Source organism: Mercenaria mercenaria, chromosome 13 (genome assembly GCF_021730395.1).
Source record: "Mercenaria mercenaria strain notata chromosome 13, MADL_Memer_1, whole genome shotgun sequence".
Lineage (NCBI taxonomy): Eukaryota > Metazoa > Mollusca > Bivalvia > Venerida > Veneridae > Mercenaria > Mercenaria mercenaria.
Genome location: NC_069373.1, coordinates 41992640 through 42016653, shown reverse-complemented (window position 1 = coordinate 42016653; position 24014 = coordinate 41992640). Strand labels below are relative to the sequence as shown.

The following is a 24014-nucleotide window of genomic DNA, read 5'->3' as shown; positions in this document are numbered from 1 at the left end:
TAGCAGAGGATTACAAAATCTTGTTTACGCTGACTTGGTTTCATAAAAATGTACTGGCATCGAACTTTGATCTATATTATCTATAAGTTCGGCAGTTAGTTTTTCAGCATCTTAGATGTCATGTAATAGTAGCGTCCCTTTAGCAGTGAATATGACTATGGTGGTAAAAATTGTAACCTCGAAGGGAGTTTTTAATTAGCATGTGATTTCTAAATATTTCCACATTATATACTTCCTGCAAATATACATGACTCGACTTACAAATGTACACAAATCACCAACGTTGCATTAGCATTAACAACATTTTGCATATCTGGTAGTCCACAAGGTTCCGTCATTTCTATTGGTTAAAAGACGTCACGTGATTATCCAATATATTCCATCCACATTAGTAAACACCCGAGTAGGATTTATCTAACAAACCATGTAACTTGTTATATTTTGTACAACTTTGAGATTATTTGGATAAATTGAGGGTCCTATGCAAAAAGTATTAATGCTGTATGGGTGGCTGCATTCTTTGAATGTGACTTAGTCTTGTTAGCTCGAAATTCGAAAGAAAAAAGTTATTGCATCACCCCGCGCCATTTGTAAAGCAACCATACAGTCTATTCCAATGTTAATAATTTTAAGGGGCCTCCGTGGCCGAGTGGTTAAGGTCCCTGACTTCAAATCACTTGCCCCTCGTCGATGTTGGTCCGAGCCTCACCCGGGGCGTTGATAGTTTATGTGAGGAAGCTATCCAGCTGGCTTACGGCAGGTCGGTGGTTCTACGCTTGTGATGAAAAAATGCACGGAGGGGCACCTGGGGTCTTCCTCCACCATCAAAGCTGGAAAGTCGCCACATGACCTATAATTGTGTCGGTGCGACGTTAAAACCAACAAAATAATAACTATAATTGAAAGCAAGGGGGCTGAATTCACGACCCCTGGTTTCGTCGTCAGAAAGTGTTGCCACTTGACCACTGCGTCCGCTCTGTGTCTGTTTGTTTTGTGCAGGAAGCTTTAAGTAACTGGGCTGTCTAACGCCTGACACTTAGAAGACTTCTGTGTGACTTTGATTACACTATTGTCAGTTCTTGCTCAACAAGATCTCCTTTTCGTCCACTTAATTGGCAGAAGTCAGAAATATTCTACAAACTCGGTCAATCTCTACGTGACCAGACGTGTGCGTTTTGAGAAAAACAAGATATTAATTGACATAACCAAACAAGAACCTTACACAATAAAGGCTAAGAACAGAAAATGTTATATTTTTGAAATATTGAGGGCTGAATGCCTTACGTTTTTTCGTTTAAACACCTTCTTCTATTCTAGTGTACATGCTATCTTTATAAATTCTATACAATGACCTCTAAAGGCAAAACCTGGCTAGAGATAAACGATGCCGTTGTGCGGATGGATGGATGGGCCGCGTCAAGTTTTTCATTTCCGTTAACTACCTTAAGTTTGGGAAGAAACTTGCCCCATAGGAAGCTTATGGTAATACCAAGATTGGCACATGTAGGGAGGATGAACGGATGGATGGGCCGCGTCAAGTTTTTCATTTCCGTTAACTACCTTAAGTTTGGGAAGAAATTACAATATAGGAAGCTTATGGTAATACCAAGATTGGCTCATGTAGGGAGGATGAACGGATGGATGGGCTGCATCAAGGTTTTCATTTCCGTTTACTCCTTTAAGTTTGGGAAGAAATTGCAATATAGGAAGTTTACGGTAAGACCAAGGTTGGCGTATGGCCAGTCAAATTATGGTCAAGGTCACTGTTACTGACTAATAGAAGAAAATTTGTTTCGGCTCAATAACTTCAGTTTGTATAGATGTATTGAAATGAAACTTGTCCTATATGTACCTTATAAAAACAGGTTTGAGATTGCATTTGTGATCAGTGGAGTCAAGTTTTCAAGGCCAGCATAACTTATTTAATTTCTGTCCTTTGAAAAACCGCCGTGGTACAATGGTCTAAGGCGTTGGTTTATCATGCCTTTTGAATGTAAAAATCTTGGAGGGCATCAGAATGGTAGTAGTTTCAATCACCGTCCGGGTTTAAGTGGAATTTTTGTGGGCATTTAGATGTCACAGGGTCAAGGTCAAAGTTACTAAAGTGTTTTTTTCTTCACTGGAATCATGGCAGATGTGGTTTTCGTTTTATAACCTTAGTTAGGATTGACATATTGTCACCAGACTTGGTGTATAGCTACCGGTCGCTGTTACTAAAAGTGTGTTGCTTTTTTCATGGCTATAATACTCTAATAATGACTTATTAGGAATGAAATATATTGGGATTGAACTTGATATGTATATAGCTTAGTAGGACAGAAAGTCTGAGGATTGTTTTTGTAGCTACTATGAGCAATGTTATATATAGTTCGAGGTCATTGTTACTAACAAGAGGGCCAAGATGGCCCTAGGTCGCTCATCTGAGAAACACACCATAACAGTGTAAACATGTTTGACATAAGTGATTTCATGGAAACAAATATTCTGACCAATTTTCATTAAGATTGGACCAAAAATGTGGTCTCTTGAAGTGTAAACAAGTATTTTCTTCAATTTGACCTAGTTTTTAAGCCAAGGTAACCTACATTCAAACTTGACCTAGATTTGATCAAGGCAATCATTCTGACTAAATTTCATGAGCCTCAATTGAAAAATACAGCCTCTGTTGCATACAAAACGTTTTTCTTTAATTTGACCGGGTGACCTAGTTTTTGACCCTAGATGACCCATATTCAAATTCGACCTAGATTGCATTCAGACAAATATTCAGATCAAATTTCATGAAGATCTGTTGTAAAATGCAGCCTTTATTGCATACACAAGGTTTTTCTTTGATTTGACCTAGTGACCTAGTTTTTGACCCCAGATGATCCATATTCGTAACTGGCCTAGATTTCATCAAGGCAGTCATTCTGACCAAAATTCATGAAGATCAATTGAAAAATACAGCCTCTATCGCATACACAAGGTTTTTCCTTGATTTGACATAGTGACCTAGTTTTTGACCCCAGATGACTCATTTTCGAACTCATCCTAGATTTCATCAAGGTAATCATTCTGACCAAATTTCATGAAGATCAATTGAAAAATACAGCCTCTATCGCATACACAAGGTTTTTCTTTGATGTGACCTAGTTTTTGAGCCCAGATGACCCATTTTCGAACTCGGCCTAGATTTCATCAAGGAAATCATTCTGACCAAAATTCATGAAGATCAATTGAAAAATACAGCCTCTATCGCATACACAAGGTTTTCCCTTGATTTGACATAGTGACCTAGTTTTTGACCCCAGATGATTCATTTTTCGAACTCGGCCTAGATTTTATCAAGGTAATCATTCTGACTAAAATTCATGAAGATCAATTGAAAAATACAGCCTCTATCGCATACACAAGGTTTGTCTTTGATTTGACCTAGTGACCTAGTTTTTGAGCCCAGATGACCCATTTTCGTACTTGACCTAGTTTTTATAAGGTAATCATTCTGACAAAATTTCATGAAGATCAATTGAAAAATACAGCCTCTATCGCTTACACAAGCTAAATGTTGACAGACGACAGACGGACGCCGGACATTGAGCGGTCAGAAAAACTCACCTGAGCATTGCTCAGGTGAGCTAAAAATAGAAAATGTATGAAAACCCTTGTTTTCTTGGAATTTTCACGTCCTTTGTTATATATGATAAAATAATAAAATATTCTTTTTTTAGTTTATTAAACCAGTTTTACACACTATGTAATAGATTTTTAAACAACAAACATCTCCTCAACTAATGAAAACTGTTTAAACTAAAGTAAAATGCAAGTTTTTTTTTCATACGAAGTGACATATGTAATCATAATTACATGACAGTACGAATGGTATTTAAACTTAGTTACATGACAGTTTGAATAGTATTTTAACTTGCTTTCATGACAATAGGGGTGGTATTTTAACTTGCTTACATGACAGTATGAATAGTATTTTAACTTGCTTACATTATAGTATAACTTGTATTTTAACTTTCTTACATTATAGTATAACTTGTATTTTAACTTGCTTACATTATAGTATAACTTGTATTTTAACTTTCGTACATTATAGTATAACTTGTATTTTAACTTGCTTATATTATAGTATAACTTGTATTTTAACTTGCTTCCATGAAGGGGCCTCCGTGGCCGAGTGGTTAGAGTCGTTGACTTCAAACCATTTGCCCCTCATCGATGTGGGTTCGAAACCTCATTTGGGGCGTAGAATTCTTCAAGTGAGGAGGCCATCCAACTGGCTTACGGAAGGTCGGTGGTTCTACCCTGGTGCCCGCTCGTGATGAAATTATGCACAGAGGGGCACCTGGGGTCTTCCTCCACCATTAAAGCTGGAAAGTCGCCATATGACCTAAAATTGTGTCGCTGCGACGTTAAACCCAACAAAATAAATAAATAAAATGCTTCCATGAAAATAGGGGTGGTATTTTAACTTGCTTACATGACAGTATGAATAGTATTTTAACTTGCTTTCATTATAGTATAACTTGTATTTTAACTTGCTTACATTATAGTATAACTTGTATTTTAACTTGCTTTCATGACAATAGGGGTGGTATTTTAACATGCTTACATGACAGTATAACTTGTATTTTAACTTTCTTACATTATAATATATAACTTGTATTTTAACTTGCTTCCATGAAAATAGGGGTGGTATTTTAACTTGCTTACATGACAGTATGAATAGTATTTTAACTTGCTTTCATTATAGTATAACTTGTATTTTAACTTGCTTACATTATAGTATAACTTGTATTTTAACTTTCTTACATTATAATATAACTTGTATTTTAACTTGCTTCCATGAAAATAGGGGTGGTATTTTAACTTGCTTACATGACAGTATGAATAGTATTTTAACTTGCTTTCATTATAGTATAACTTGTATTTTAACTTGCTTACATTATAGTATAACTTGTATTTTAACTTGCTTACATGAAAATAGGGGTGGTATTTTAATTTGCTTACAAGACAGTATGAATAGTATTCAACAGGAATAATGTTTTAACTTGCTTACATGACAGTATTGATTCCACAGAGTTGTTGGAAAAGCTGCATACCACAACCAAGAAAGAGCGCTCTCCTGACAGGCTGCGTCCTCAACATACGCCCAAGTACTCCTTTACCGCCTGAGAATACATGAAAGAAAACAAAATATTATGTTTAATTCTTATTAACGCCACATACCGACATGTTATTAAGATGATTTTAACCTATTCTATACTATTGGTTTAAATCCATCTATGGCCATTCTTTGACTTAAAATAACTTGGTAATGAATGTCTTGCATGACTATAATGAAAGTTAACTCTCTCTTTTTAACTTTTACCTTTTAAATACTTGTCAAAAAGTTGGGCGTGCAGTCTTATGGACAGCGCTTGTTCCATTGTTGTATTCCCTTGTATAAGTAGTATGGTTAGATCAAATTAAAATACGTTAAGATAAAGTCAATATAAATATGGGTCTGTTTTTTCCATCAGTGTGGTGAACACTTTGACTTTGTAAGTAGCACATTGCATTACGGTATCGATATTTGTCAGATGTTAGAGTTGTTTTCGGGTTGTTGAACCTATCAGTTTGTGAATTGTCGAAAATGGCATGTGCTTGGGTGTAAGGTAAGTGACAGAATAATAATTTAGTCGAAGCATGGCGTAGACATAGAAAGATTAACTTTTAGCCTACTAGCGGCAATTGATTCTGCCTTTGCATCCATTGCAGACCATGCAGGCTGGTCATAAGTGCACTGCCAGTAAAGTTTCAGTGAACAACCCTTTGAATAATAAGTGACACTGTCCAAATTGAATAATGGACTAGTCCATTTTTAAAAAATTAGCAGGGTAAAGGCAGCATGCAAATGAAATACACAGAACATAATGTAATTTTAAATGTGCGTTTTAAGTTTTGATGCTTAGAAGCTTAATATAGACTAACTTTGTATGACCTTATTACAAAACTATTTCCGTCTTGCAGCCTTCAAAATGGGAGAAATGGATCAAATATTAAAATTTTTGTCTTGGGAAAATACTAGTTCATAGAATCTAGGAAGGATAAAGAAAGGCTGATACAGCAATTTTCCTTTTTCAGGAAATTAAGTTTTTAACAGAAATGTCCTTAAATGGTTTATAACATGCGATCTATTGATGGTGCACGAGTAAATAATCTACAGCCTCTTTGATCAAATTCATCAAATTCAAGAGTTGTTGCGTTAAAAAGACTAAATTTAGTTTCTCCAATTTTGCGAAAAGTAGAAATTACGTACACGTCATCAAAATATTTTCTTTTTGTTTGAAACTAAATTTTTGGAATTAATTTTGCAAAATGATAACAATGCTCTGCACGTTTCCTAAGTGCATGCTCCTTACAAGTATTACGGCGATATTTAATAGCATAACATTCACTTCCCTCGCACGTCATTATTAGTTATGACTAATACCACAATAGCTACATTTCTTTGAAATTGAAAGCTTTAAAAAAACACAAAATTATATGTTCTGTTCTTTTTATATATCGCGCAAAACACGCAAAAATGAGAATAAAAAGTACCAAATTCTGCCCCTCCAAAATCCACGAACCGCACCCAAGTCGTTAAGTCGTAAGACAATGATGACATTAAATCTAGACGTCATCCTGTTACGTGTCTTTTTAATGTTGTAAAACGTACAGATTACAATATACAGTTGAAACTCGTTATCTCGAACTCCAAGGGATCGAGCGTTTTACTTCGAGATATCTAAAATTCGACTTAAAATGATATTTTATGAACGTGTTTGCGGGACACGACTTGAAAATAACTTCGAGATAGCCGGATTTTTTAGACAAGCGAGTTCGAAATACCGAGTTTTACTTGTATATGCAGCGACTACTAGTCTTAGTACCTTCCATTTCAGCTTGTCTACTTTGGTCAATTGCCATCTCGATTTCTTTCAGCTCGTTTTCAACTCTTTTGACCTTTCTGATTTTCTGTAGAGCCTTCATCGCATCCTCCCTACGTCCCTTTTCCATCAGCCACCTAGGACTTTCCGGCAGACCAATAAATCCAAAGAACTGAATAACGCTGGGAACACCTGCTAAACCCAACATGTATCTGTAAATTATAGTCAACAGTAATTTAGTGCATGTGACCAGTGAAAACTGAAACCCCAGACATCTCTGGGAGAACGATGGACTTTTATATACAAATAACATCCGCGTAGCCCAACAAATGCCTGTAACATTACACGAAAGACTTGGTAAGGCACTGCATGTTTGATCAATCAGAAGTAATGGCGTAACATCATTTACCTGGATAACATATGATAAAGCCTGGACCCGGTTTACGGAAATGAAAATCATTTTGTGAAGTAATTGCAACCCTGGGTAAATTCATTTACAACGGCAATGTTACTATCTTTCTAAAGTTTAAATATGGTATGAAAACATCTGACACTTTAAATAATTCCAAATAATGTCTTAAAATCAGCTTGAAATGTGCTGAACTCTTTTATTATGGGCAGATATCTCAAAAATAAGCACACGGACCTACTAATGGTATACATGTTATTTGGCAATATGATTATTTACGAAAGTGAGAGGTTTCATTTAAATCTACATCGTAAAAACTTTCCTATATATTCGTGAAATGTTACCAAAATTGAGGTTTTTCCATAGACTCCCATTATGAAAACTTGTGCTAGGTCCAAATTTTTCAAATTAGCCGAGCGAAAATATCGAGCACACGACCCAGTCTTTTTTATCTGCCAAATTTTCGAAGTATATTCAAATGTTTTTAAAACTGGATTTAATCAAACTCTACACTGTAGAAAAGAATTGATCCGAACGTGCAGAACTATCTTAACACAAAATAATAATTGTCAACTCCTATTGAAAATATCATGCACCCACCGAATCGAATAGATTTATAAATGATAAAAAAATAATGAATTGAAACGCGAAAACTCTTAAAATATTTTAAACCTTATCAGGGCCCTCTTTTTACAACATAACGATTTGAATCTGTAAAATGACATATTCATTAAGTGAGTAGTTTCTAAAAGCGTGGTTGCTACGAATCCGTCGTCATTATTTATTTATTTATTTATATATATCATGTACTGTTTCTTTTTGACAGTGAATAAATGAATATGTTGGAAATCAGACGTTTTCAGGTCCGATCGTGGTCATTATTTCAAATATTTACCCTATTTGCAGACAGATTTTTATTTAGACAATTGAAGCACTAGAAAATGCAATTTGAAACGTAGTAGAGAGAAATACACTCCCATTTTCTACTTTAATCAGCTGATTTTTCTGGGACGCAGCGCACTGGTGTTCAAGTTATCTCGATTGTCTATAAGTATATTTTTATTACTGAAGAGTCTACGGTTGCACTTTTGTTCATTTTCCCTAGATTTGATACAAAACAATGATATTTATGACTAGGTAGAAGAAAATATAACCTCTAGTGTTTTAACAATGTGACCTCTGGAATGTTGACAAAAATTTTCTATGATTTGACTAAGTGACTTAGTTTTTGATCTTATGTGACACTTCCATATTTGACTTAGGTTTCATAGAAACAAACTTTCGGACTTGTTTTTTGAAGATTTGATAGAACATGCGGTATATTGAGTGTAAACAAGGTTTTTCTAACATTTAACCTGGTGACCTAGTTTCAGACCAAGTATGACAAACTTAACACAGATTTTATGCACACAAACATTCAGACCAGATTTCAACAAGATCAGGTAGAAACTGTTGATTTTAAAATATTAAAAAATGATTTTCTATGGTTTGATCTTGTGACCTAGTTTCTCAGATAACGCAGTTTCAAACTAGACAAAGATTCATTGTAGACACACATTCTGACAAAGCTGTATAAAGATCAGATATAAAATGTGGCCTGTAGAATGTCGGAAAGGTTTTTTTCTGTTATTATACCTAGTGTGGTCAGGTTTTAAGACCCCAAATGGCCCAGTGCCGAATTTGTTCACGGTCTTATTCAGGCAGACATTCTTAGTTACTACCAAAGTTTCATTGAAATTGGGCCAGAACGATGACCTGTTAAGTATTGACGGACGGAAGACGGCGGCTACAAGGGCTGACAAGAAGAGTCGCATTGAGCAGCTTAGGCTAAAATGTAGAAAACTTACCTCCAGCCATCCTCTTGCATACCACTGAAGAGGCCTGCGACTATACTGGAGATGAGTATGCCAATGGTTATAAACAGCTGATTGATTGTTACCAACCGTCCACGAATATCAGCGGGGGCTGCCTCGGCCACGTATACTGGGATAGACATGGAAGCGAAACCTGAAACATGCAATAGATTTTGAGTTGTTTACTTCGGATAGCTTTATACTGAAATTACCTTGAAGTACATGAAAATCACTCCGCTCTCTGCCAGCGACTTCTTAGGTGCTTTGGTAATCTATACCAATTCCTCTGTGTTTATCGGCCAGTACTTGATTTTTTTTCACGCCCTCTTGTGAACATGTCACTATTTCTTAGTTTTCTTTCAAATGGCTTCCTAGACTAGTTCTCTGGATAATTTAAATGCACAATTGGAATTACCGTTTTCTTCATTTGATAAACCAATTTATCATAGTTGTCAGAATTTACGGAAGAAAACAGAAATATTTTCTTTTATATTCAGTATGACCCAATTACCTACAATTTTCGAAATGTAATACCACGCAAGTTTCGAACAAAACAATGTCAATATATTCATATATTCCATTGACGTTCATATTGTATAGGTCGTATATACTGAATGTGACTTTTGCAGGATACTGATATGTGCGAAGGAATAACAATCAGATTAAGGAAGAAGAACATTGCTATTCCTCCACTTTATAGTTGTGGTCTTGTTGAAGACAGTCATCAATTTTCTTTGTTTGTCCGCGTTACACCCAACTATTGTGCGTTTTATTCGACCTGGCGGGGCGGAGTTAATCTCTGACATGCAAATAATGGTGATCTTAAAAAAAACGAGCAAAATAGGTAGAGCAATATAATTGTTTAATTCCGTTAACCAACGACTAAAATTGTATGCTACATTGGTTACAATGTAAGGAAGATTGCCACTGAATAAGAAATCAGGTTGCCGAATATACTACATATCCTGCACAATAATGCAGTGGACCGTCGCGAAACCCCGCCCCGCCAGGTCGATTAAAACGCACAATAAGAACAGAACTTTTCGACACATTGTCCCCAATGTCTTTTATTGATCTTCATACAGTACTAAATGGAGACGTCTCGAAAGACTTTGATACTTAATGCAGTGTTTGGGTTATTGTTACTAAACTTTATTGTTCTGGCTTCTCCAAAGGCTTATTGTTTCCTGTAGTTACATATCAATGACACATATCAATGATAAGTTTGTCTTACTTTATTTATTATCATACTAAGTCCATAATCAGATACCCAATATGTTACTCTTATTTTCCACTTTATTATTTATTCAAGCAAAAATATCATTAAGATCCTTAACTCATCAATTGAATGAAATAATTAACCGCCATAGAAGTAAAGATAGTGTTGTTATATTGGGAGAATAACTATATAAGTTTTTTTTTCGTTCTAATCCCTTTCGTTTTTGTGTAATATATGTATACTTATGAAATTTTGATCTAACATAATACTAATCTCCTATGCAGCGGTCTGGGGATTACAGTAAAGCGACCTCTGCCAGCCAAGATTTTAATGAATCTTGTTTTTTTCATCACTCGATATTAGATTTAAGCTATTGAACTTCTTTTTATGTATTTTTCCGAGATTTATGGCTAATGTGGGTGATAAAATAAAAAAAAACTTCTTTTCAACGGTCATGTGATTCGCGTGGTAGATCAATGTAGTGTAAGGGGTGATAACCGCTGCTTATACAAGTAATATCCACACGTTTCTTTGCGTCATTACGTATTATCCGTCAGTCTCTCACTTCCATTACTTTTGTTCAAGATCCATACAAAAATGGGAACATCTATGATTTGCAAATGTTCTCTTTAATTACAAAAATGAATTACGTTATCAATATGTAAAAGAAACAATATAAATACTTTTTCGTTATATATACAAATTTATAATTACAGAACACATAGAGCTCAAGTTTATTGTCGGCTCTATGACTTGTTTGCCTTATGAACATTCAAATTCTTGGCAAACATATTTACCATACTTGCAAGACTCAGACCCTTAGCTCGATGGTCATTACTACATTTAGATTACTAGGCATATTAAGCCACTCTCTTTCTAAGATCATTGCGTAGAAAAAAAAAGCTTGTTCCACGAAGACTGCGATGCATGTGCTTCAGATGTCACTGACTTTGTACAGACTATGTTTTGGAACTTTAAAATTTATATTTCAAATATATTTTTGTAATACTGAAATGTTCAAATTTGATACAGTTAAAGGTCTTAAAGGTCCATAATGCTTTAAAATTTTATCTTAAAAACAGATGAAACAGCTTTCCAAATAGATGTTATGCGTACTTAAATGGTTAGAAAAGCACTACCTTTAATATTGCACATGAACTGTTATAGTTAGAGCCATAAAGGGAGGTAATAAAAACAATAGATTCAATAAAACATTCTAGTACATTCAGCAATATTCAGACCTTTGACAAATGTTGAAGAAAGTAATTGTCAGAAATAGGATTTAACAAGAAATTAATGTATTTTATGTTCATAACGGAAGATGTGGCAGCCACATTTTATTAACGAAAAAGTGGTGAAAGAATAACGGTAACAAGTAATGTGCAATTCATCTTAATAGATAATATATCTTGCTCGCAATTCTACTAGAATTTGTCCTCTAGATAAAAGAACACGTCTTCGTCATGCCCTTATTACATTCTGACGTGATCTGTGTCACAGAATTTGTACTTTTTTTCTTTTCTTAAGAAGATAACCCAAATTTTCTTACATGAATAAGTTGTTCTTTCACAACAGACGAATGTTGTAGGGTTTTGCCCGGAGTCTTAAATATCAGGATATAGGACTTACTTTTGAACTGAAAAATATTTGATAATGTCAATTTCAGGCTGTGTTCACATAGGTATACTGTCAGCATAACTGCGGATTTAAATAGTCCTCGAATGTGAGGCACTGCGGAGCGTTATTCCTCAGTTGTACTGAAATTCTTTTCTGAAATCACACAACAGGCCTATTCTTGGCATTCTGATAGCATTTCATCATGGAACACGTAGGTTACACACCACAAGTCATTTTGGACCCATTTTTGATTTATTATATTTTATTTGTATTATTTTTATTATTATTATGTTGTTGTTGTTATTATTATTATTATTATTATTATTATTATTATTATTATTATTATTATACCAAAATGCACTCTTAAACATGACCCACTATTTTCTGACATTATTTTTCAAGCATACGGTTGCAAAGTATTTTCAATTTCTCATCGTGTTTTAGAGTTTTTTTTTTTATGGGAAATGTCTGTTTGAAACATTAACTAAACAACCAACTGACTACGTTGATGGAAACTTTACTCGGTTATAAATGCAAATTTTTATTTAGACAATTTCGAATTTCCATACTAATTTCCATTTCTAGTGTTTATAAAACACACGGTTTGCTATATACAACAAAACCTGTATTAAGAAGCCAACGAAGGGAACGACATAATCTGGATACTTGAAGCAGCTGGTAGCTACTAAAGCACTTTGACTGTACACTTTGTCAGGATAGTAACTGTGAAAACAACTGATAATTATGTTGATATAAGATGTCTACTTAACGACTCCTTGGATCTTATCAGTGTATCTAGATAATATTTGACTTGTTACTTAAGCGATGGTTCTTCAAAATGCCACTTCAACTGAAAACAACTGCATTTGTCTTCTATTATATCCACATATGCGCATTCAGGTCGTTTACCACATAACTTGCTTTAACAGCACTTGACGAAAAAGGACATTCTCCATAACCCGACAAGGTTATTGACCACCCACACATGGTCTGATTTGCCTGTGGTGTCGTGAAATACATTTTTTTGCACAAGTTCAAAACATTCCGCATTTTTGCAATAAAGATGAGTCTGTAACTCATTTAAATCAGTTATAATAACATTGTAATATTAAAGCTAAGTTCGATTTGTATGGTAATCTCGACATAAATAAAAACATGAAAAAGTAAAATAAACGATAATTCATATAAGATATAAATTATAAAAATCATAACTAATACAGTTGATGTCATTCTAGCGCTTTATGTAGATGTTTAAAATCACATTTAGTTTCATTGCCTATCGAGAAAATCTGGAATTTTCCCACCAAAAAGCACGCTTAGGGTGGCAAAGATTTTTGCAAACACTTTACAGGTACAAAGATACTGCAAATCAACTGTACATATTTCACAGATCGGGAAACAGCTGTAAGAAAGAAGTCAGCTAGTTCAAAGTGATCTGGCAGTACATTCAAATGCATGTATTTATGCATGTTTTTTTTTTGTGTGTCAATATTTTGATATTTGAAGTATATAGTAAAGCTTTTGTGGTTCAATTTAGATCACATATTTATCGACACTGGGTGTATCCCCTAGACCCCATACACGAGCAGACAGATAAAATGTTGATCTAGGACACAAAGAAAAGATGTGTTTAGGGAGGATTTGGGTTATTGACACCTGATAGATAGTTTATCTTGGTATGTCAACATGTACGAGGGGTACACAAAATTATCTAAATATTACAAGTTAATGTATAAAAATCTGTTCGTTATCGAAAGAAATACAAGTAATGTTATGATAACTGAGCATACTACGACCGACAGGTACGGGGCAAACACACCTCATTCGGAATGCTAAATAGTTTGAAAATGACGGCCAAGAATAAGTGGAGACGCAGGAACATTTGTTAACCATTCTGATATTCCTAGTGAAGCTTTCTTGAATATTCTTTGCTGGTATTAACTGCTGGTCACTGGGTCTAATTTTACAAAACTGCCGGAGTTTTTGGTTTCAGTTTGCAACATTGTGCTCAAAATCAACTAATAAGATGTTTGCGTTACCAAATTGATTACAACATTGGGTCAATGTACAAGAACTTTTGAAACATTCAACTTATTTTTTTTTCAAAATATAAGAAATGTTTAAATCAACTTTGCCAGTGTGAGTTGATCATTTTGGTCACTTACCGGGAATGTTGTTAAAAAAAGTTAAAGTTAAGGATTCGTACTATCAGGACACTGGTTCAGTGACAAGGTCTGGTCCATATGGATACAATTTGTATTTCTAAACTTGTACGAAAATGTAAGCAGACGCGAAACAACATTCCCATCTGCGACATCAGACGCGCATAGGCATACAGACACTAAATAGGAAAATGGCGCAAAAAAATGGAAACTAAGATCATATACCACCACTACAATTTGGGGTCTCATTTTTAGCTGATTTTGCAGTTTGTGTGTTTGACTGAAAATATTTTTCTTGTATGAAACATGTCCACTCACTTTTCTTTTGATTTTTATTCAGCACTGACAATATTCTTCAAGAAAAATGTAAGTTACAGACATTTAAAATGGGTCCTGATGTGTGCTGTGGCCATTGGAAATATATCAATTTTATATAGAATAAAGAACAGATATTTATTGTGTTGAAACATCATAAGGTTTCGGCGTTTACAGAAAAAGATCGAAAGTTCACACTCTCTCGCATTACATTTCCGGTTCTCTGCTTTCAAGAGCTAGAAATTGTAACAGTTTTCCGATGATTTGGTTCTAGAATTCGTTCAATAAGGAAAAACTTTCGTCTTTAAAGTACACTTGAAGGATTTCAACGTTTCTTATTTCCGTTTTGTCCTATGAGAAGTTCAGACCAAGCTCAATGACGAATATGAAGAAAGATCTGTTTTGTATTTGTTACTTTGAATTCTATGGGCTATTTCTTACACAGTGGATTAATGTCAGATTTTATAAAACAAACCATTTACACAGCGTATTATTTACCTGTTTCAACTGAATGATAATAATTGTTTTCTATAATGTCAATACTCATAACAGACGATAAAAATACTTGATAAATACATTTATAGTTACACACTATGTGAACCTATTAAATTACATCGAAGTTGCTGTTGTTGTTGTTTTTTTCTAATGCTGAAATTCATCGTGGAAAATAAGGTCATATATCTACATCATTACTACATATTGGGGTATGTTAAGTTATTTCAGCTATAATTATTACTGGCTATTTTTCGACTGAAATATTACACTCAGTGCATCAAACATGACAAAACAGTTCTGTTGAGATTTTAGTACTGACAACGTAGATTAAAGACGCTTAAAAATACAAACTATTCACATTTATCCCATACCAAACTCTGCAATACGCAGGTAAAAGCTTTTAACTTGTGTTTTATTATATTTACTTTTTTTATTTACTATCAAACCTATCTGTAAAGACCACCCTTGTAAGCAGGTTGTGTACCTGGGGTTTTCTTTGGGTTTTCTTTCCCCAAGGCCAGAGTTATGGCCCTGCATTCTTGTCATTAAAGGCCTAAATGTATGTGTTCTGCACGTATCTCAAAAATGTTTGACCTGGATTCATCAAATATTTAGAAACGTAATTCAGCTAGTGAATTTATGCACCTAGGGTTTAATTTTGAATGAGTAGGGTACAACAGAATTATTTCTTTAAAGCTACTACATTTGTACTTCAAAAGTCAATTACTCAATAATGAAGAAAATAGTATTCGTCTGCCCTTTTTACCAATATCAAACACTTTGAAATTCGCAAGGTTTTGTTTAACTTCCAAGGCTCTACTACCAACTCGGTGAAACGATTCATTTGTGAAATGAAAATGCTGTGTTATACATGTGATAAACAGATTGGAAAACATTGTATGTTTACTGTTGTGTTGTAAAAATATAAATTCTTTGTAAAATTGTAAAATTGCTTATTGTAACAATTTGCCCCAGACGCTGTAACAATTTACCCCAACGGTGGGGTAAGTTGTTACATTTCACCAACATGGTACAACTATCTTTATCGGATAGAAATATTCTTCGTTTTAGAATTAATAGTACAAAATTGAAAATTGCAATGAATGAGCTTTACAAAGATAATGAGCTGGACAAAATCGGTTAAATAATTCATCCGATACAATATAAAATGTGAAAAATGTAACAACTATCCCCGGTCTCCCCTACTTCCACTTACTTTCAGTGACATATATATATTCTATGCCAAACTTGGTGGAAATGAAAATATTCAAAAATTTCACACTAACTTGGTGAATAGCTTTAAAACTGTTGCATATGATACAAACAATTTTATTTTGACCACTACTCTCAGACAAACAGAGCACATGACAGACAGACAGACAGACAGACCAATAAATCTTGAAGAGTACTGACAAGTTGAAAATGGTTATTATCAAGAAACGTTTATTAATTATGACAAACAAGTTGTTTAGAAAGAACTTATAAACAGCTGAACATTTTTGTGTTTCCAAGTAATGGGCACTCATCATTCATTAGAGAAAAAAATGAAGTACCCTTGCGCGTTTTTCTTCTAATTGTTTTATACTAATCTGACCCTTACCGGACACATAATTCTATGTCGATGATTCTATTCTGCTCTTAATGAGAGATAAGGAATTCCAGGATTTTCTAAAAGACATGATTTTCACGAGTGTAAAAGAGTCATCCTATTTAAATGTTTACTCATGTTACAGGCGTGATATGGGTTGAAAACATGTCTCGTGATCGTAGAAGTATTCTACTCTATGGCCTTGCTAAAGATATTTGTAATCAGTATTAATCTTACAAGAAAGGGCGCCAGTCAATGTCGAGCCTCTCCATTAACTTGTTTCACAAGACATAATGGGAACCGGGATGACATGTCTGCAAAGCGGATCACTATTGTTCTAACAGTTACACATGTTTCATGACAAAGTTCAATGTCAATAGCACAGCAAACATAGTTATGTTTCTGTTTTCATTCTACAAGATCATTGGGTTGAAAGAAATGGCATCAGACACAGGGCAAAGACTTTTGCAACACTTTTGTAAAGAATAAAATGATTTTAAAAAGAGATATAATCGATTTTCGCCACACAAAAAATGATAATTCCGGTTTATTTGTTATATCTTTTAAAAGGTTTAAGATAACGATTTTACGATTAAGGCAAAAGTGTTTCTAATCTTTGCTTTAAATGATAAAAATTATCTGCAGTAACCCCTTTACCTTTGAAAAAGTAACCACCTCAGTTTCCACCAAATCAGTTGGAAATATATTAGGTCCATTGTTGTTAATATTGTCTGCAAAGTACGGAAAAACGTGGAAAATCGTGGTTGCATTGGTGGCGTTTGAAAGAAAAAAAATCCACTGTGTAAAAATGATTATTCTAACACGATCCGATTCATTTTCCTATTAAACAAAGAAGGAAGAAAGCAGTGAATTATCATACAACAAATCACTGTTCTGACGTCACAATTATTACGTCATGGCGTCAAGCGGCATAGCGGCGCGCTGGAAAAGAAACCGATTGAAAACGGGCAAATATTTAATGCATGTCATCAAGGATGTACTTTAAAATCCTTTATAACGTGTTAGAATCGAAATAATATATCTCAGTTAGTGATTTGCTCTTGAATAAATCATTGCTTGTCGTTCAGATGCGTATTATTATATCACTCGGGCTACGCCCTCGTGATATAATTCCTTCGCATCTGAACTCCAAGCAATGATTTATTCAACGACAAATCACTGGATGAGATATATTATTTCTTAAATTTATTTTTGTTGTCAACGTGATATTTAGCGCCATGTACGCATCAAGAAATAGCGCATTCAAATTTCATGAAATATTTTACTTAATAACATGTTTTAAACGAAATGTCACTTTGCACAAATATGTTAATTAATTTACAAACATACTGAGTCAGTTATTCGCTTTGCTAAATAATTCGCAATAATTTTCGCCCGAACTGAACTCTGCCGGAAGACGTATTACCATTTCCGGCCCTGGCGTGTACTATTGGCGCCATGCTTGCGCGAAGAAACAGTTCCATCATATTTGACATAAAGTTTACAATAAAGAACATATTAGAATCGAAATAATTTATAGCAAAACCGTGCTTTATCACTTTTTATACACTCGGGCGGTTATACGTCGTCCGAAATAAGTTCACGAGGGCTGCGCCCTCGTGAAATTATTATGCTCGACGTATAACCGCCCATCGTGTATAAATAGTGATAAAGCACTGTTTTGCTATAAATTATTTCTTCAATAAAAAAAGTAAATTAACAAAATTTAATTTTAAAGAATTTTCTATTTCTGATTTTTTTTTAACAAAAGTGGTTTTATAAGATAATTACATTCTCAAATTACCCACAATCTAAATAATGGTAAAAGGTAAGGATAAACCCTTTAAAGTCTTTAGCATTTCACTGATACCTTATCAGTCAAACTGCGTTATTTATCAATAAAGGAATTATTACGTTCAGAAAAAAAAATAGAAACAAACTTTGAATATTGACATAATAACTTGTTCCAGTGTTATTTTGTTATTTATTTAGAAATCCGTGACAAAACTTCAAAGGTTTCAGTAATATTTCAGAACTGGATAGACAAACAGGTCATGTCTTCAGTAAACATGATGTTTTCTTCTATAATGAGGTGATTGACAAAGTGATTAACTTATTTTCTGTCATTATAAAGCAGACATAATACTCATCAGCCGCGACAAATTTCACAATATGCTAAATGTGTTGATTCCCAGTTGCATCCTTCAGACACGCAAAAGTGTAAAGTTAGACTGCAGTGTATTGTGTAGTCTGTCCATGCATTATTCGCAGAGTCATTGTCTCCATGGCCAAGGTTCAAATTACAAAAAAAAAATAACGACAATGTCTCCTAGGATCAGTGAACAGAAATACTGTCCAACCTGGTGCTAACCTGTTAATAGCCGTCACCTGCCGATAACGGCCATTCCAAATCCTCCCAATATAGCTACACCCTCTCTAAATACATGTACTTAGAAATATTGCATGTAATTGATATTCGTAAAATGATAACCACTTTGAAAAAGAAAACAGAGAAATATTATTTTTATTAGCTCGACTTTCCGAAGAATAAGTAGAGCAACTGCACTCGGCCCGGCGCCGCCATTGGTTGAAGTTTTTGAAAAAGTCAAATATCCCTGTTACTATCAAAGACATTGACTTGAAACTTAAAATAATTATTTACTATCAAAGTGTACACCAGGAGAAATAATCCCCCTAACTCTGATTTGCATTTTGACAGAGTTATGCCCCTTTTTAACTTAGAATTTTTTTGGTTAAAATTTTTTATTAAGTCAAATATCTCTGTTACTATCAAAGCTTTTGATTTGAAACTTAAAATAGTTATTTACTATCAAAAACTACACCAGGTGAAACAATCTACATAACTCTGATTGAATTTTGACAGAGTTATGCCCCTTTTTAACTTAGAATTTTTTGGTCAAAATTTTATAAAGTTTTTACTGGCAAAGTTCTAATTCAGAGTCAAGCACTGAGAAAAGTCGAGCATGCTGTCTTAAGACAGCTCTTGTCTGAAGTTGTCAAGTACTTGTAACTGATAAAACGAGCTCGTGTTACATGTTTTAACTGTCAGTCTATGGCAAAATTGCACAAACTGTAACTATCTCAGTGTGCATTGGCTTTGGGTTCATTTAGATAAGCCATCGTTATTTAAATTAAACTGAAAATGGAATATCAGAGAGGTTTATCAGTGCGAAATAACGGCTTGTACCGTCATGACTAGTATACACCTTAAAACTAACCCTTATTAAACAGACACTTAAGAATTTATCCTTTTTTTCTATCTAACCACCAATATCAATGTTTTATTAAATTCTGTAAAAAGTTGGGTTGTATTTTACAATTAAATATAAACGGACAGACAAAAATTCCGTATTATACCTTTTAAACTCCGTATTGTACTTCCGTATTGTATGCTGCCGGACTATTTTCATAAATATGCATGACCCGACACATTTCTATAAATAGCGCACATAAAAACTTCACTAAGGTCCATTTAATATCGATAAATATTGAGATTTCGTTCAAAGACAAAACAAGAATCAAAATGGTAAAGGTATATAATAAAAGGGTCATTATAACAGTAGCTAGATCTGGGACTTTGTATTCGGCTCTCGTAGATTTTGCAAGGTCGGATCACACTCGGCGCTTGCGCGCCTCGTGAGATCCGATCTGGCAAAATCCACTCGAGCCGAATACAAAGTCCCAGATCAATCTACTGTTATAATAACCCTATTATATTCCTATCTTTATATATATCTTTGATTTTATTTAAAAATTGTTTAATTATGTTTCTTAGACTCCTTTCAGTTATATATGCGCATTTGTTTATAGTCTTGCAGTTTTTGAGTTATCTTTAGAAAGCAGACGCGCATGCGTGGAAGTGAAATGCCAGTAATCATTAAAATGTCAGTCATTAGTGTAATGCTATAGATCAGGGAAATACCTGCAAAAAGTGAAATGCCAGCAATTAGTTTTAATGCCAGTAATTAATGAAATGCCAATAATCAGTGAGATGCCAGTAATCAGTGCAATGTCATTAATCAGCGAAATGCCTGCAAAAAGTGAACTTTCAGCAATCAGTGCAATGCCTGCGAAAAGTGAAATGCGAGCTATCAATGTAATGTCAGTAATCAGTGAAATGCTAGCAATCAGTACAATGCAATTTATTAGCGAAATGCCTCCAAAAAGTGAAATGACAGCACTTAGTGAAATGCCAGCAAGCAGCGGAACGTCAGCAATAAATATAATGCCAGCAATCAGTGAAATGCCGTCAGTCACCGAAGTGCAGGAAATCGTCAAAATGATTTTAGTTCTTTTGGTAGATTCACATTACTCCATTATCCCCTGCTAGAAGTTGTGCGTTACGCAATATACTGTAGATATCTTTTTAAAGATCATTTTCAGCCTTTATAACCGAAAACATTCATGACACTGCATATTTTTGATAAAGCTGAATAAGGTCATTTTGCCTGGACCCGAATGTACCCGATATACCTAGTATAACCGTGATTAAATCTCGCATTCCAAAGTAGTTAAGAGAAAATGATAATACTTATCAAATGTTATTCATCATTTAAGAGCGTATTTGATTGTACTTAATCTTCAATTATGATATACGCGAGTTATTTTCTGAATTAGAAGAGATAACAGGTCTCTTAAAATGTCTAAAATTGTATAACTTTATGTTACTGAAATGAGAAAATATGTCAATAACAACACATACGTGGATAAAACAGCTGATTCATATAGTTTAGCAATATCAGGTGTCCAGTTTGAAGGCACTTTTCTTCTTTTAAATATATTTGGGTTGGAGGTGTTGGTGTGTGAACGAAAAGTAACGCAATTGTATTTTATATAATACCTAGTATATTGTTTTTGTTAAATGTTTTTAAGCAACTTTTTTGTTTCACATTTATTATATATTGGCCTATGATACGATATCATTTTTAGGATCACGTACTTGTTGGGAGGGTATTTCCTAACATGGGTAAATTTACCAGAAACGCCAGACCGGTGAGCAGAATGAGAAATAGCCGAGACCTATATATACTGCGCTATCTAGTTGCACGTGCAGAAACATATATATCAGCTTACATGGGCTTTGGAAATATATTTGATTACAAAACCACTACACGTGCAAGTGATGATTATACTAGTATCTTATATATAGAGAGAGAGACATTGCACTCCAACTCTTTGTACGAATTACAGTGCGCTCTGTATCAACATGTCGGTGACTATTAGATTCTTTCACTAGTTGTAGGTGCAGATGGGAATATCTGGCTCTCGGGTAACTGTTTAAGCGGTAACGAGGCTCCTGCCGAGTTACCGCGTTAACAGTTACCCGAGAGCCAGATATTCCCATCTGCACATACAGCCAGTGATTAATCTTTTTCTTGCATGCCATATTCAAAAAATAATAGTAAAAATAAATTCAAAAAATGATTTTCTTTTAGCACTTTTTTCTTATAGTAGCGTACTAACAAAGCGCGGGAACTTTAGGTCCGTAAACAGGAAGTACGTCATGACGTTACAAGGTTGAAAACAACGTAATAGTTCCGCTTTTGTTTTATCATCTGCATTGAAATGTTATTTCGGTTAAATGACGTTTTTTTGAATCGAGAAATATGTTATAAGGAACAAAGAGAAACTATCAAGGTATTTGATTTTTATCCCGTTTTACGTAAAACATTATTATTACTACACAAATCTTCTGTACATATGTAGTTCGTTATACGTCATTTACAGCACGAGAGTCATCTTACACCCCAGGGTGTAAGATGGAGTTTTCCAGCACCGGTGAAATCACCAGAAATTCCAGTCTGGTATGCAAAGTAAGTGAAGTTATTACATTCTGTTGGCTATATTCAATACTTGAGAAAATCTGGAAACTTCTCACAGGTTGGAACGTGTACTGTATGCGACGTCAATTTTACAAGTTGGAAACTTTGCAAAAAAATATATGATGGGTTATGTTATTTTTTACAGTCAGTTTTTATTTGCCATAATAAAGCTTTCATCTTTTATTAATACAGCGATTTATTTGATGTATGAATTCGACAAAATAGTGAGAACTTATAGTCTCTGAAAGGTATATGGAACAATTCCTAGGAAGCCGGCAGGAATCAATTCACGCTTCAGCTAATGGTAAACTATGAAGGCTATACATACGTTATCAAATTATATGGGTTATGGTTGTGTTAATGATTTGTCCAAAATATGAATTAGGTCCCCCGGCTTTAAGGACATCTAGATCGAATTTTTGCTCTAGATTTTGGTTTCCGGGAAGTGTCTGAAAACTAATCATTTACTCACCTATTCCCGCCCCCACAACTAATCGGCCCGCTAGTAGCATTTCCTTGTTTTGGGACACCCCCATGAGAACAGCACCTCCCGTGAAAATCACACTGGCAAGCATAACTACTTTCTTCCGTCCAATGCAGTCCGTCAAGTATCCGGCAATCAGAGCAAATAAGGCTGCCGCCCCGACAGTGGCACTGACGATTAACTCTTTCCATATTGTCGACAGGTTCCAGTTATCGCCAATTAAAAGCATTGAACCAGATATAATACCGGTATCATAGCCGAATAGTAATCCGCCCATTGTTGCGAAACAAGTTAAGTAGTAGACAAAAAATCTAGAACCCTTCTCGTCTTGCTGGCTATTGTCCGTTGCCTCGTACTTCTTTCCATTCTCCACACCCATTGCTGACTATTAATTTACGGACTCTTTCCCGAACAAGTTGCCAAACTGGGATTTTTTTCAAACTAAACCTAGGCAAGTCAAACTTTTATGCGTTCTTTACGGGTATCACTAAAATGAAACGTTTGTGAAATGATTTGTACCCGAGGTAGGTGTCCAAATGACCGTATATAGGAAGAGATAACGGAATATCATGTATTGGCCGATATTTCAAAACCTTTATCAGCTGTGTCCTAGTGCATGAAATATGTCAACTATATAAGTATGGTTAATTTATAACTCAGAAGTTTGAACAAGATTAATTACCCATTATGTTAATGTCTGAAGTAAACGTGTTTCTTGGTGTGAATTTACACTGTACATTGCACTCCACACAGTACAATATAATCCCTGTTATAACGACACCTCCGTTATAAGGACACCTCCGACGACAGACCTTCTTTACAAACGCAATTATAGTCAATGCTAATAGTCAAATTTGTAGTTCTATGTGCCAAACGTACCTCAAGATGTTCTGTAAAAATATCACACAAAACGCTTAGATTTTCATTATCTTGGTACCACTGGAAAATAATGCTTATATAAAGCATTCTGTCCAGAAACGGGGGAAAATTGTTTAAACAATTTGAATATCTCCACTCCCGAAACAAATGACTTGACCTTGAATATTTTCCATGAAAGAGCAGAACGGCCGTTACTCGTGCATGCTACGTGTGCGGGCATTTATATCACTGAAGCGAACACTGAACAG

At 34.6% G+C, this 24014-nt stretch overlaps 1 protein-coding gene across 1 annotated transcript in view; it reads right to left on the bottom strand.

Moving 5' to 3' along the window:
- LOC123528826 (proton myo-inositol cotransporter-like) overlaps positions 1–23429 on the bottom strand; it is a 32844-nt gene extending 9415 nt beyond the window's left edge. The window contains exons 1-4 of the mRNA XM_045308850.2: positions 22876–23429; positions 9159–9318; positions 6906–7114; positions 5048–5159 (exon numbers count right to left, since the gene is read on the bottom strand). Of these exons, the coding sequence (XP_045164785.2) occupies positions 5048–5159; positions 6906–7114; positions 9159–9318; positions 22876–23266 (872 nt within the window). The 5' untranslated portion in view covers positions 23267–23429. The remainder of the gene's footprint in view (positions 1–5047; positions 5160–6905; positions 7115–9158; positions 9319–22875) is intronic.
- Positions 23430–24014: the final 585 nt, after the last annotated feature.